Raw genomic sequence first — 14,414 nt, forward strand, 5'->3', positions numbered from 1 at the left:
CTATATTGGTTAAAAATTTTTTATAGAACCTAAGTATCTTTATATTTAAAAAATATTGGCCTTTTATCCAGCCCGTATATAGCCTTCAAGCTCAAAAGAAAAATAATAATAATAAATAAAAGCAAACTCCCAATTTTAAACTGAGCCAGCATGTTTCCTGGATGTCTCTTGAAATTTGTTAGAAATACCAGGAGTGGATCCTCTTTTCTGGGGCCATCCTATTTTTCAAACATTTGTTTTTTTTTTGGGGTGTTATTCCGATTAAATATTCCGAATATTTGTTGGCTTCCACCATTTCCCCTCTTTTTCCTGCTACCAATTTGGGAGCAGAAAGAACCGGAATGTGGAACGAGTCTCAACTTATCCTGCTCGAGGGTACTCTCGTAATTCACCCTTTTTCTTATCCAAATTATTTTTCTTCCCGTAATACCCCTAAAGCTAAAGTGGAAAACAACTTGGTTTCTGCTCAACCAAAATGAAAGCAAAACAATTATTTTAATTGAGCACGGAAAATTTGATTTATTTTTCCTTTTACGAATTCGTGCAACGCAGTGTTTGGATCTCAATGAATGCATCAGTTGGAAACAATTAACGAATATCTTATACGTTTATTATACTCTAGAAATCACATTAGCAAACATGAGCCAAAACTAATGCAAGTTTTCAAGGTTATTTCGGTAATTTGGTTATTTACTGGCTGTATTTACTCACTTTTTAATATTTCCTCTTGCCCATATATTCACCGCTGATCCAGCTGTCACTCACCGCCATAAGTATTCCTTAAATATAAAGTAAAAAAGAGATCCCAAAATTAGGCGCGGTCCTTTTTATTCCACCAACTTTTCCCGCTCTCTTTTCAGAAACCCTGACCGTACTTTAAACTTAACCCTAACCCAAGATTGAATCGAACCATAATCTCGATTCGCGAGGCGGCACGATCGATCTCATCCGTCCCCTCGTCTCCTCTCTCTCTCTTTCTCTATTTCTTTAGCCGTAACCCTAACCCTAACCTAACCCTAGCCGCAAAATTAACCCTAGTTTGGTCTTCTTCCTCGATCGTTACCCTCATCTCCAAACCTAACCCTAACCCCAACCTCAACGGCGCCTGGCGCGCTGGAACCGCGAGATCCGGCGACGGGATCCGATCCGATGGTGGTCAACGGGCGGCCGCTCAAGAGAGCGAAGAGACGGGTCACGGCCGATCTATGCGATTTTCTGAGTTTTCCGGCAGGCGGCGAGGAGGGTATCGGCGCCGGCGGAGGGTTCGACGGGCCTTTTAGGTCGAACGTGAGGGAGTTCCTCTCGAGGCATGCACGGCTCCTTCCGCCGCCGTTGATACTCTCGCCGCCGGCCGCCGCCGCGCCGCCACATATTATGATATGGCGGCTGACTTTCCGGGTTGGCGAGGCGGAAAGCGAGGAGGCGGGGACTGCCGTCGAGCTCAACGTCGTGGAAGAAGATGTGCCGAGATCTAAATCAATATACTGTGATCAGTGTAGAGTCGTAGGTGAGAATAAATTTTCTTGATATTTTACTGTTTTAATACCATTACAGAATATTTCTTGTCGTGCCAATAATTTCCATTTTGATGATCTTTAAATTTTTTTAAGGTTTCTCTTTTTCCTTTATTATTTGTTATTTTGTAATATAGTTAATTTTGATATTTGTAACATTTAAATTGTTTATTTTATCACGATATTTTTGGTGAATTTAAAATTTGAATGAGCTTAAGTATGAGATTTTCTTTTGACAATATTTTATCAAGTAATTTGTTCCAATACAGTTGGCTTTATAGTAATGGCTTTTAGCAATAAATATATGTAGGTCTTTATAATTTCCGTGGTATTTTAATATAAGGTAGCATACTAGCTCTTTATTTTGTTTGATCTACGCCAAATGTATGTATTCTTGATTACTTTGTTTTTAAAAAAATTCAAATTTATTGATTCAAATTATTTATTTTATTCTTTGTTAACTTTACCTTTTCTTTACATCCTTGAGTTTTATTGACACTATTGCAGGGTGGAGTGGCCACCCAGTTTGTGGGAAGCGGTACCACTTTATTATTCAGAATGATGCCAATCCTTTGTCTGGTTGTCGTCAGACTTGTTGCATTCGGTGTGGAACTTTGTTGCCCCCCTCTGAATCAAGGTGGGAAGCACCTTTCATGACAGAGATTAGTTTTGACTTAAAATAGATTTCTGTTTGATTCAAAGTGATGGCAGATGGTTTTTTTTTTTTTTTTTATAATTTGGGTGGGTATTAGAGGTTTGCCTATCGCATGGAATCTTTCATGAAGATATTCTGAGATCATAGTTAAGTCTGACCTTTTCTAACCAGAATTTTCTTCTGATAAGTTTGGCCTTGCACAGAATTTTCTTCTGCTCTATGTTTGGCGTTGTACAGAGTTTTCCCCAAATGCATCTATTCTTTCATGAACAAAATTCTTGGACTCCTTTCTTGATACCTATCCCTACAACCATATTTTGTTTCAGTCTTGGCTGAGGCATCCTTTTGAAATATGGAGCATGTCTAGTGGCTAATATGTAGAGCTCCGTTCCATTTTGTGTTCCTTAATATCTATTTGCAGTGGTACCATGGATTTTAAACTTTCAATAGTGCTTAGGCTTGTAAGAGATATCTGAATGCCAGTTTAAGGAGAAATGAGACAATAATTGTTGCCAGCATGAGCTCTTCTACAATTTCGAGAACTTCATTATTGAAGTGCTCTTTGGGTTGTACATTTGTGTTAGATCACTCGGTTGTAGAGCTTCAGCGAAAACATCAAACCACATATCTTTTATTACACTATGGTTCTAGAAGGTCACCTCTTGGGATACAGAGTGATAATTGGTATGGTGAATTCTAAGCATGTTCTTGCTGATTATGTTTGCTTATCTTGGTTTCAGCCATGTAATGTTTCTTTTGATTGCTTTTGTTATATTGATTCTCATTGCAGCTCAATGTGCGCAGCTTTCTAGCATTTTTTTCTGCATTTCATAGTGAAGACTTTCTGGATGCTACTGCAGTACTTAGATACTTAAATGAAACAAAAGCAATTTTCAATCTGTAATGATTCCTGTAATCTGAGCAATCATTAAATGGATCTGAAGGCAACAGGAATGTGTTCTTTTGTTCAAAAACTTTATGGAGCTTTGTCAGCTGTCTACTGGTTTGTGGGTTTAGGCAGACTTACTGTGTAGCTTTTGATTAATGTGAATATAGGAATTTTTGGTTCACCTCCAGAGAGGTGTATTTAAGCGCACCTTGTTAGTGGCTAGGCATGTTAGCCATATGTCAGAAACTGTATGTGTAACTCGCTATAGGTTGTGGTTGCTTAGTCATTCTTCATTTTCCTCTGTATTGTCCTGGACATTGGCCAACAAATTGTATGGTATTTGTTCTTGATTTAACAGATCTAAGGATCGTGAATTTTGCAGCATATAGATCTTGGAAAAGTGAGATGTCTATGCTGCTTATATATTGGAGTTGCATAATTGAATGATTCTAAATTAACTTTTTGGGTGATTTATGATCTTTTCAGGTGGTGGATCGTTTTAGATTTAAGTGATGCATTTTCTCACATGGTCATGGCCTTCTGTTTACAGGTGTGCCTTGTGCAAGTATGAGATGACAGGTGATGAATTAGAAGACTGGGCGTACCTGCAGTTGGAGGATTCTTCTCATTTGCTGCATGCTGTAGTGCATGCTAATGGTTATGGCCATCTTCTCAGAGTTAATGGTCGTGAAGGTGGATCAAAATATTTAACCGGACGTGACATCATGGGTTTCTGGGATCGGCTATGTATACTGCTGTGTGTCAGGTATGCAGATCTTATATTGTGATTTTATACTTGTTACCTAAACTTGTATAGGATCAGCATTATTTTGATCTTGTTTAAAACTCAAGTTCAGGCATGCTGCAGTAACACACTAGACATCTTTAGGAATATCTTTTGTTAGTAGCTTGTAGTTTCACAATGCGAGCTGAAACACATAAGCAGCGTTTGATTTGGTTGGAACGCCCTTGGTAATATATATAGAGACTGAGCACAACTGTCCAGCTTGGCTTATATGTGTTACTGAAATGGAATTAAGATTGGAAGCTTGGTGCCTGGATCAGAAAACCAGTTTCCATTGGTGAAGCCTATACTTTTTCCTATACAGCAGAACTGGGAGAGGTGTAAGTAGTAGGACAAACAAAGTAGATGCCTGGAACATACTGGGAGTACTGAGAAAGTTTCTTCTTATGCTTAAGTATGACATATTCTACAGGCTTAATATATATGATTCCTATCGCTTGTTCTAATCCAGTTGATGCATGCCACATATATGTCTAACCTTTTATGAGCAGTTTTTTTAGTTTTCACCCAAGTTTCGTGATGTTGAGTGGATACCTAGTGACACGCTAGCTTCTTTTTTCTTTCCTTTTGATGAAGACACGCTAGCTTGGAAATAATATTGAAGCACAGTTTGCATGATGTCGCTTAATTATTTGATTGTCGGTATTGGTCTCTAGAGAGACTAGGAAGTGGTAAGAGTTTGGCGATGACTATTAAGATAGGTATAATTCGAAGATACCACATTGAGCTTATGTCTTCTTGCTTAATGGGATGGTAAATTAAAAGGAAGGAAGCATAAAATAGTCAAGGAGAAATGGGAGAATAGGAAATTTTCTTGAAATTTTCCTAGACTTATTTAGTAAGTTAATTGTCGGGCATTGTATGCTAATTTAATCTAAGGGAACAAGTATTTTAATGGAGAAATACCCATGTACTTTGTATATGGCTAGCTAAACTCTGCAAGCCCCTACACGGATGCGGTCGTGCGTGTGTGTGTAATGTAAGGTACAAATATTCTTCTGGCATTTGTCAGAAGCTGATACCTCAGATTGTTCATGCATAAATAATGTGTGTCTAAGGACCCAACTTGGTGGATTGCAGGAAGGTCACCGTAATGGACATATCCAAGAAGTATGGAATGGAGTACAGACTTCTCCACGCTGTTAGAACTGGCCATCCTTGGTACGGAGAATGGGGATATAAATTTGGGGCTGGTAGCTACGCTCTTACCGCAGATTCCTACCAAGAAGCTGTGGATACCGTCTCCAATGTACCCTTGTCCATCTTTTCACAAAGAAGAACCCCACGAACCCAGTTGCAGGATAAAATCTCGCTGTATTGGTCCCTATCAGATCGCCAGCTAGCAAATGTGAGGGATCTTTTCCGCTACGTCACTCTCCTAATCCATGAATCCCACCACCACCATTTGGCAAAATCTGCAAAAGAACAACCGAAGGATGCTACCTCTGCCATACTATGTGCATGGAGAAAGGAGGACGTGGATCATGCAGAGGTTGCGATGGTCAAGGTTTTGCGGGCCGTTGGCATTTCTCGGTGGGTTTCTTGGCGAGCACTTAGGGGAGCCACGTCTATGGCAATACAGTCGCCAGAACTGCTTGATTACTGCCTAAAGGGATTAGGCGGGAAATCGACAGATGATGGTCTGGTAGTTGCTGTCCGGTGCAATGCTGAGACAAGTGCAGTGGAATTCAGGTCAGTCTCATGTTCATTATCCTCAAGTCGTCTTTCCAAAATATCTTGCCTTGCTCAATGAGTAAATGATCTCTCACATAAACTAGTCTTCTGCAAAGCAGGCTTGAAGCAGCTTCTAGCCATTCAGCAGCAACCCGTGGTTTGCTAGGGCCATCTGCCAACCATCTCCTTCGTGACCTCAAATTCTTTTATGATGCCCTTTTGAATCCGTCTACCATGCAGTCTTTCAAACCGCAGACTACAAGGGCAAGATGCCACAGCGCAGCAGTAAAGCTCCTTGATTGCAAGCAGTTCATCAAGCATTATGACGGGCCTACGTCGGCATTGCTGCCTCTCAATCCATTTGTGCTGCATGTGTGGTGTGAGGTCGAGTTGCTCGATCATCCAAAGGACTACACAGCTCCACCACCAGAGCTCTTGGTTCTACCGATGAGTGCCACAATTGCTGATCTCAAGTTGCAGGCAACGAAGGCTTTTCAGGAGACGTACCTCATATTTCAAACTTTCCAAGCTGAGCAGCTATTGGGCTGTGAGGACGCCAATGATTCTACTCCGGTGAAAGCTGTCTTCAGTTCAAATTCAAATGGAATAGTTGTTAGGATCAGAGGAAGGTGTGTTGGGGATCACCGCAGACTTGGACAATTCAGAATGGAGAGGGGTTTGGAGAACTGGACGGTGGACTGCAGCTGCGGTGCCAAGGACGATGATGGTGAGAGGATGCTGGCATGCGATTCTTGCGGAGTGTGGCAACACACTAGGTGTGCAGGGATCAGGGATCAGGAGGAGGTGCCAGCAAAATTTATCTGCAGAAAGTGTGTGGGCTTGTGCAAGCCAAAAGGCCGAGGTGGTGGAAGGTCTCAAACCTCCTCAGGTGGCAGGTGCAAGGACGAAATCGGATCAACTATCAACGTTGCAGGACGATTTGGACGTCTGACAACTGTTGGATGACTTGTATATAGTCGATGTCATGTACAGAGTGAGAAGAGTTGGAAGGAGCACCGGGCTGTTGTAATAATTATATGGCCAATCGGAAACCTTTTTCTTTCTTTCTTCCCAGTGTAGGATGCTTATCTATATTCCCTGCTTAATTGCAGAAGTTAGTTTTCTGGGCCTGCATTGCAATCACATGCGATTATATTTTGAAGTTAGCCTAGGATGCTTTTCCTTTTTCCGGCAATATTGCCCAATTCTATTAGCAAATGGAAGAAGTGGCATATTAAAGTTACCTTTACTGATCACTTTCTTTCGATCTCTGCCTGCAAGTCTCTTACAGAATAAAGAAGCTGATCTTCATCTATAGAAAGCCTCCTCAAAGCTTCCGACAGCAGTGTGTATCTGGTCACAATTTGCTTGTATAACCCTAGCAACTTCTCGACATCCTCTGGAGTAAGATCTCTCACATTCTCTTCCATGTAAGGGTACCTAGAGCCTGCAAATCCAAAAGCAAACTGTTAAGGTAGCCAGGCATTGACCAAGATTTGATCCCAGGAAACACGAGAATTAACTGATATAATAAGCTGCAAAGGACATATTTTGAGAGATTAGCATCAGTTGGATGCCAAACTTGCGCCGTTCAAAAACTAGATATATCATAATGGGCTCAGATGATATTAACAAAAATATTAAAAATAATGCATATAGCAAATCCAACTTCTAAAAACAAGTGTTTAAGTAGTTCGTCATGGCAAAAATGCATTGTTGAGTGAATGCAATATTGTGACTGAAGAATGATGAGTAGCACGTGAATATTTTTCTTTTCCTTCAAAGCAAAATGCTTATACAACACAAAATTAGAAAATAGGAAATGTCGCAGAATAAAAGGCCGAGGAAAAAGACAAGAACCGGAGCACCATAAATCAATACAAATGACGAAGGCCTTTGCCAGATGGAATATGAATGAGTTCATATTCAAAAGGAGGGCAAAGAGACTTCTTATGTGCATAAACATATTGATATAACAAATACATAAAGAACATGTCCTCTCACCTTATTAATATATTAACATAACTTATATGCTGACAGATAAAAGGTAAATTCTGTCAAGGCTTCTAGCTACCTAATCAAACTACAAAGATGTATGGAGGGGTTAAGCCATTGCTGAATTATCCACATTAATTCATAAACTTGAATGACGCATATATTTTTCCTACAGTTACAAAGACAAATGACTTATTCTGAAAACCCCATTAATCAATGTCCATACATATATCTTATGAAGCAAAAGTATTTTTAATGACTTAAGATCATTGTCGAAAGATTCAGCATGCAGAGTAAATTTGGCAAGAAATGCATCAGTATATATAACACTAATGGAAAACATCCAATTAAATCAAAATGGTAAAATATTACCGCCAGTATGGATCTCCTTGCCATGTCTGCTAATTGCAGGAGCATGATCTTTAGATGACCCTAATGTATTACTAGGCACTGCAACAGCCACTTCACTGGCTAATCTTGCTGCTTGCATATTCTTTTGATACTCACTTTCTTCCATGGACAGGGAACTGGCATTTAGATTTGTTATGAATGTCTTTGCTGAGATGAGGTTGGTAAGATAGTATTCAACTTCTGACACAAGCTTTGTTTGCCTTCTGAAGAACTGAACAAATTTTAGGTTTGAATGCAACTGGGGGGGATTGGCCTACATCAATTTTTAAAATGCATAATACAGTTATGTATAGTTATATGATAACACAATTATTGTATATGGAAGAGTATAAGTTTGTTATAACTTGATGCTTTGTGCAAAGTATGGACGCAAAGTCATGAGCATTAGAATGTGGGGGTGGAAACCTATTCTTTTGTAAAAGCAGTTGTATCTCCAGGTTGCATACTTCATTGAGGTTATTAATATTTCTTTTAATTTAATAAAGCAAAATTGTTCAAGAGAAAAAAGTTAGTCTGTATAATTGCCTCAAAATTTAACAGCACAAAAAACTGTTTTTTTCCCTGCCATCCAAGAAAAGAACTTTTGAGAAGAACAAATTCAACCAAATTGTGCATTAATAATTCAAATGAAAGATTATTTTTAAGGCACGGTAGGTCCAAATATTTTATCCTATTCCTGCCAATCATCCAATTTTATTTTTCTGAGTTCCACTATACCCTACTTAGTAAATGATTTCCAAGTTCCAAATGGAAATTGATACCATATTGTAAAATTCCTGTTTTCTTAAGTCAATGCAATGTCAACCCTTGGACCTTTGATAACCAGATAACCTTACTCCAAGAAAAGGGAATATTGGAACAAACAATCTACAAATGCGCACAAGATGAAACCTAAATTATACATCACAAAAGCAACATGAAAAGAGTTGGTAGTTACCGACAAGAGCTTGCCTTGATAGTGACATAAATAAGAATTGGAAGGAATTCATCAGCTCCAGCTGGTGTCCGATTCATTGACATTGACACATTGAGCAACAGATTATTGATAACTTGGCAACAATTCATAATGCACAGAAGCTTTTCACGAGGTGATCTGAAAGAATTAATCTTCTGCAGTTCTTTGGCTGCAAACTAGAAGGCATTGAATTAAAGTTAAAAACAAGCTGGTCAGTCAAACTTTGCATTCACAAAAGAAGCATTCAGATTATTGCACAGTGACCAATGAATAATCAAGGCATCGTTAATTTTGTTTAAGCACAAAATTTAAATCTGGCCATCATGGAAAACCAAAGAACAGGTGCATTTCACATGTGAATATCATTATTAAATTTCTTTACGATTTCTGTATCCTGTCGCATAATTTGTCATAAAAAATGCTTAAGATGCGCATATATCTGTCCAAGTAGGATTTAATTGCTGTTTTGTAAGTCAATCCATATGTATAGGTGCCCTGATTTATGCAATATTTGACACCTACAAACATGCACTTATACAAGCAAGCATAGACATATCCTTGTATCCATCCATCTATCTATACTGAAGCCTGTGTAATAACTTGCAGATAGCTACCGTGCAAAAGCAAGTTGAGAAAGCTCAACTAAATAAGTGACAAATTTCTATAGCCAGATGACAAACTGAACCCTATAGAATATGGAAAAGGAGCAAGCCTCTGAAATTTTCGAAATTTCCACTATACATGCTGAGAGGATAGATTCGCTAGATGAAAGGAGAAGAAGATAATTTCTGACATCACACAATAAAAAGAAACAACATGCAACATAAGGTTAAAATTCCAGAAAGTTGGAAAGGTTAGATGTCTGCAGACACAATTGTGCAGTAATTCAGTCTAGATTGCAACTAGAGAAAAAATTGGCATGCTATTGTTTTAAAAAGTGAGCGCTTTACTGCCTAGGCACCTGCCTTGATGGAGGATGCCTTAGGCTTCCCTTCATTTTACCTAGTTGTCTGTCTTAGTATCTATCATCATGCTTTAGTATGTATGCCATCAACTCTGCTGAATTAAGTTTGTCATCAATAAGTTATCACACTATCATGTTGATACCTTGAGAGACCTCATACATTTGCATTTTATATATACATATATATATATATATATATATAGACACACACACACACACATCCATACATAATCAAACTAGGGCAGGAAAAAATTAACATTAAACTCCAACCTTACGAAAACATAGAACCTTTGTAATCATTCCTATTAGACCCATCAGAAACTTAAGCATGAGAATACAAGTAATAAATAGAATAATTAATTACTCATTAAAGTACATGCCAAGGACATTTACCAAAAATTCGTAAAAGGAGTGATTAGATCCTAAACAGAATTGCACAAAACATGGATCAGATAGCAAAATTGAAAATTAGATGGGGGGAAAAAAATACATGTAACTAATTTGATATACCTTAAGAGAGTTAATTTGTTGGTTACCAAACAGGATTATCTTAAAAAGAGCAAACTGCTGCTAAAAAAGGCAATCATGCCCGATGCCTGCCTTCAGTAAAATCAGCAATGCGAATTGTAATTAACCATCTCAGCAAACAAGACTTCATGCCAAAAATTAACAAACAATGAATTGGTTAAGGTAACTTTTGCGTGTATCATGCAATAAGGCATCATAGTAGAAAGTTCTAACAGGATCTCCTGCATACCAGCCATGACGCTTCATTCTGTATAATTACAGGCACATCCAAATGGTTAGGCTTAACAAAATGCTGCAATAACCGAATTTTCTCAAAAATATCCATGTCCGCTTTAGCATCTTCAGGAGAGGAGGCAAATGTCCGGTTGAACAACTTTGTCATGACAAATTTTTCTAATCCCTACATTGTATAGAATTGTTTCAAGGAAATTTCAAGCTAGGAAAATACTTGCAAGAAACAAATTGACCTGCAGATAACTGTATTCCAGAAAAAAGTAACATTCAAAATAATCAAACTTTATTAAATGGAACATAATTACGAAATTTCTAGGATATCGAATAGTATAGAGTATTCCCGTCATATAGAATAAAATATACTTACTAAAAAAAGAGCAGTAAAAGAGCTGATTATGTATATATACGTACATATACATGCATAATCAAGAATGTATTATTTTTCAATTTTTTTTAATGAAGAATGTAATAACCAGTTATATATAAATTTGCTGCACAAGGTCATCAACAGTAGCATGAATCTGTAGAGATACTGGCCATAATGGGGTATTATGTGGGAGAATCATGACAGTTGATAAAAGCTTGTTTATGATTGACCATTGGCAAAATAACTGGAAGCTCTACATACATATGCTAGTCAGATAATATGTCACACACATTTTATGCTAATATATTGAGATTGACTACAATTAAAACATTTTATACAAGCAGCAGAGCAACGCATATTGATAATAGTTAGAAAATGTAGAGCATGTAAAATATGCAGAATTTCTGTTGAGATGAATATTACCTCAATAGCACAATCAATTTCTTCATCTGCAGCATGAGCCCACAAGGGATGTCCTTTGATAGTGGTTTCCATTGTCATAAGAAACTCTTGTATCTTTTTGCTGTCATTTTCAGCATCAGTTGCTTGGTATGTAAAGGACACAATGAAGCTGTAATAAGGGTAATGTGTAAAATTAGTATTATAGTAAAAAAATATACAAACATTCATCAGAAAACAAGTTACTAGAAAACTTTCACAAATGATAAAAAATTATAATACACAAAGATAATAATAACTGATAATTTATTTCTGAAAGTAAATAATGAAGATCTAAATGGAAAATTAACGGATTCAATTTCTGATGTTTCAATAAGCCAACTAAATAGAACTTAGAGAAAAGAAGTCCAATCAATCAACTTGAAAACACTTTCCAAGCAGCTACTAACTTAAGCATCACCAAAAAGGAAAAAAAGTACAAGGGTACCAAATATTTGTATCACTGTTTTGAAAAGCGGAAAAGGCGGCCGCCATGGCGGGGCGGGTGCACCGGTCGCCCGCCATGTTGAAAGGCGTCAGCAAAAGGCGGCCAAGTGCTTTGGCGGGCTGCCTAGGCGCTAAATAGTGCTAGGTGGGCCGCCTGGCCCGACTTGGCGGGCTAGCGCTTCGGCCCACCAAGTCGAGATACGGTTATTAGTGAGCGGGTCGGGTTTTATAGCGGACCGGGTTTAATAAAACTAACCAATTTAGAGGAGTTAATTGCTAATTGCTTTATGAATTATTAAATTAAGATACAGAGAAGAATTTTTTTTTCACTGTGATGCATTATTAATTGGGGGAATTACTAATTGCCTGCTATTTAAGTATATAATTTCTGATTAGAGGATTTTGAAATGTGATTCATGTGAATAAACTAGAGTTAGTAAATAAATATCTCAGTTATTCAGTTATCACTAATAAGCAATTAGCCAATGTGATTATGTTATTTAGTGTTTTGATTTAGTGCACTATTAAAATTTCTGTATATACTATACTTATTTATTTATTTATATTTAAAATACTAGACCGCCTTGTCACCCGCCTTGTCGCCCGCCTGCCACCCACGACCGCTTTTTAAAACGTTGATTTGCATAATATATATGAAAAGATAATTCCCTTTAGCCACCACAACACAGACTTGTATCCTACTTGATAATTTGGAAAAGTTTCCTTGTCTAAAGATAACATCTATATCATCAACTATAATTATTCGCCTTTATCTAGAAATGTTTCCTTGTCTAAAGTAACTTTCAGATGGTTGCTCTTATGCGGAATGAATAAAAAATGTAGCCCCATTAAGATAGACAATTCTACTAGGTGAGTGACCTCTCTTTGGGCAAATTTTGGTTTAGCAAAATTATGACACTGTTTTCTAGCAATTTGATGTCAATCTGCTAAATTATGCCATTATAGTAAAAAGTTTGTCCATTCTTCCTATGGCCTTACCAAACTTGAAATTTCCTTTAGCCAATCTCGTATTTATGAAAAGCCTTACGAGATGAGCCAAAATAACATGGTGATTCAAGGTTAACAAAAGATTATCTTGGAAGAGGAAACTGAGAAAGACGTCACTCATTTTCTTGAAAAGGAAAAATAAAACTAGGATGATTCAGCTGCATAAATTATTAGATAATGAGTGTTATAAGTAATGCATTCAAAGGAACAAAGAAAAGGAGATGACACACTAAATGTCAATTACAGAAAGAAGGGGATAAGAGCCTTAACGTGGTTTCTTATAAAATAGCTTGCTCTACACCAGACTACCATACGGTTATGTTTGGCTTGCCTCACAAATTCTGTCCAATGACAGAGAATAAGCACATGATAAGAAATCATAAATGGCATGAGCATAGGCAGAGAGAAAAGTTGCAAATCTTCTTACAACTAAGCTCTTCTTTTTCTTGATCTCCACCTTCCACCACCAATATTTCAAAAAGTTCAGATGCCCCCTACCCTCAAATCATTGAATTATATTTTAAGATGTATGGTTCTTCGAATTTCTAAAGTAAAGCAGTCTAATAAAAGAGAATTGCTACAGAAGAAGAATCAGCTAGACCCATCAAGAGGGTCCAACAGTCAAATAGAGGAAAAAGTAATAGCCACAAAGTCACTGGAAGTCCGTGCAAAGAGCTATATATGAATGCCCAATTGGTCAAAGTGCAAGCCTTAGTCTACTACATATCAAATCAAGAAACCTCTGGATCTAAGAGAATGAAAATAAATTCAATTTTTCCACCGGATAAGAACACTAGAACATCAAAAAAGGGGTAATCAAGATAAAATTTGCTAAAGACTATTATTGTGGATGCCTCTCATCTATCCCTAACAGCAAAACAACGTTAGTCAAGAGTATTGAGCATCAGAAGAATTCCAAACATATCAAGCACCGCACAACCCACCGAATCTTTCGCCACTAATCATCAGAAGAACACAGTCTAGTCCAACCATGATATAATTCAGAAACCAAAACCTAAAGTAACAAATTCAAGTAACGATCAACATCAACCATATCGCTCACAGTCAAAACCCTAATCGATCGATCGATCAAGAAACGAGAAACTCGCTCTTCCCCACACCCAACCTCCAATCCAAACCAAACGAAGCCAATTAGAAGACCAGACACCAAGAAACCCCCTAAAAACCTATCAAATGATCACCCAAGAAAATAAAAACAACAGAATTCAAGCACGGAAGCGAATCGAGGGGGATAAGAGATCCCAAGAATCGACCTCTTGACGGCGCGGACAAGATCGGCAGCCGCGGGGCGGCGCATGCGCTCGAGGAAGCCGTAGAAATCGAGATTCTGAGAAGTCGCGGAAGCGTCCATGGCAAGTCCAAGAATCGGCTTGGATCTCGTCTGCGGCGGACAAACTATGTCGCCATTTTACCTCTCTATATCTATCATTCTCGCGGTAATTAAATAAAAGGAAAAATAATGAGACAAGGGGAAGACCGCGAGGAACGGTAGGTATATGTGGGCGTTGC

At 38.0% G+C, this 14,414-nt stretch overlaps 2 protein-coding genes across 6 annotated transcripts; one reads left to right on the plus strand and one right to left on the minus strand.

Annotated features, from left to right (window-relative positions):
- Positions 1–801: 801 nt before the first annotated feature.
- On the plus strand, positions 802–6,677 carry LOC140792100 (PHD finger protein At1g33420-like). 2 transcript variants are annotated; one of them, XM_073142931.1, is made up of 5 exons: positions 802–1,507; positions 2,022–2,151; positions 3,609–3,824; positions 4,944–5,555; positions 5,657–6,677. In XM_073142931.1, the coding sequence occupies exons 1-5, from the start codon at positions 1,150–1,152 to the stop codon at positions 6,501–6,503; spliced, it is 2,163 nt and encodes a 720-aa protein (XP_072999032.1). In that variant the 5' UTR covers positions 802–1,149; the 3' UTR covers positions 6,504–6,677. The 2 variants fall into 2 exon arrangements, with proteins under 2 accessions (XP_072999032.1, XP_072999033.1); XM_073142932.1 differs by lacking the exons at positions 802–1,507; positions 2,022–2,151 and adding an exon at positions 2,544–2,853.
- Positions 4,753–14,414, minus strand: LOC140792101 (vacuolar protein sorting-associated protein 9A-like). Of its 4 annotated transcripts, none has more exons than XM_073142933.1 (7): positions 14,159–14,414; positions 11,415–11,562; positions 10,620–10,790; positions 8,895–9,074; positions 7,905–8,196; positions 6,782–6,984; positions 4,753–6,666 (listed from the first exon to the last, which is right to left on the minus strand). In XM_073142933.1, exons 1-6 carry the CDS (start codon positions 14,254–14,256, stop codon positions 6,791–6,793), a joined length of 1,083 nt encoding a protein of 360 aa, XP_072999034.1. In that variant the 5' UTR covers positions 14,257–14,414; the 3' UTR covers positions 4,753–6,666; positions 6,782–6,790. The 4 variants fall into 4 exon arrangements, with proteins under 4 accessions (XP_072999034.1, XP_072999036.1, XP_072999035.1 ...); XM_073142934.1 differs by having other exon boundaries at positions 6,496–6,635; XM_073142935.1 differs by lacking the exon at positions 10,620–10,790.

The sequence above is a fragment of the Typha latifolia genome, chromosome 7, assembly GCF_019914945.1.
Source record: "Typha latifolia isolate L0001 chromosome 7, TyphaL0001v2, whole genome shotgun sequence".
Lineage (NCBI taxonomy): Eukaryota > Viridiplantae > Streptophyta > Magnoliopsida > Poales > Typhaceae > Typha > Typha latifolia.

What these genes read in the sequence shown, in the direction of transcription:
- LOC140792100 (XM_073142931.1), top strand. Translation starts at nt 1,150, where the DNA reads ATGGTGGTCAACGGGCGGCCGCTCAAGAGAGCGAAGAGACGGGTCACG. An exon ending in TGTATACTGCTGTGTGTCAG is followed by an intron (nt 3,825 to 4,943) that starts GTATGCAGATCT and finishes GGTGGATTGCAG; the next exon opens with GAAGGTCACCGTAATGGACA. An exon ending in ACAAGTGCAGTGGAATTCAG is followed by an intron (nt 5,556 to 5,656) that starts GTCAGTCTCATG and finishes TCTGCAAAGCAG; the next exon opens with GCTTGAAGCAGCTTCTAGCC.
- LOC140792101 (XM_073142933.1), bottom strand. Translation starts at nt 14,256, where the DNA reads ATGGACGCTTCCGCGACTTCTCAGAATCTCGATTTCTACGGCTTCCTC. An exon ending in AGAATGAAGCGTCATGGCTG is followed by an intron (nt 9,075 to 10,619) that starts GTATGCAGGAGA and finishes AATGCCTTCTAG; the next exon opens with TTTGCAGCCAAAGAACTGCA. An exon ending in CAAGGAGATCCATACTGGCG is followed by an intron (nt 6,985 to 7,904) that starts GTAATATTTTAC and finishes TTGGATTTGCAG; the next exon opens with GCTCTAGGTACCCTTACATG.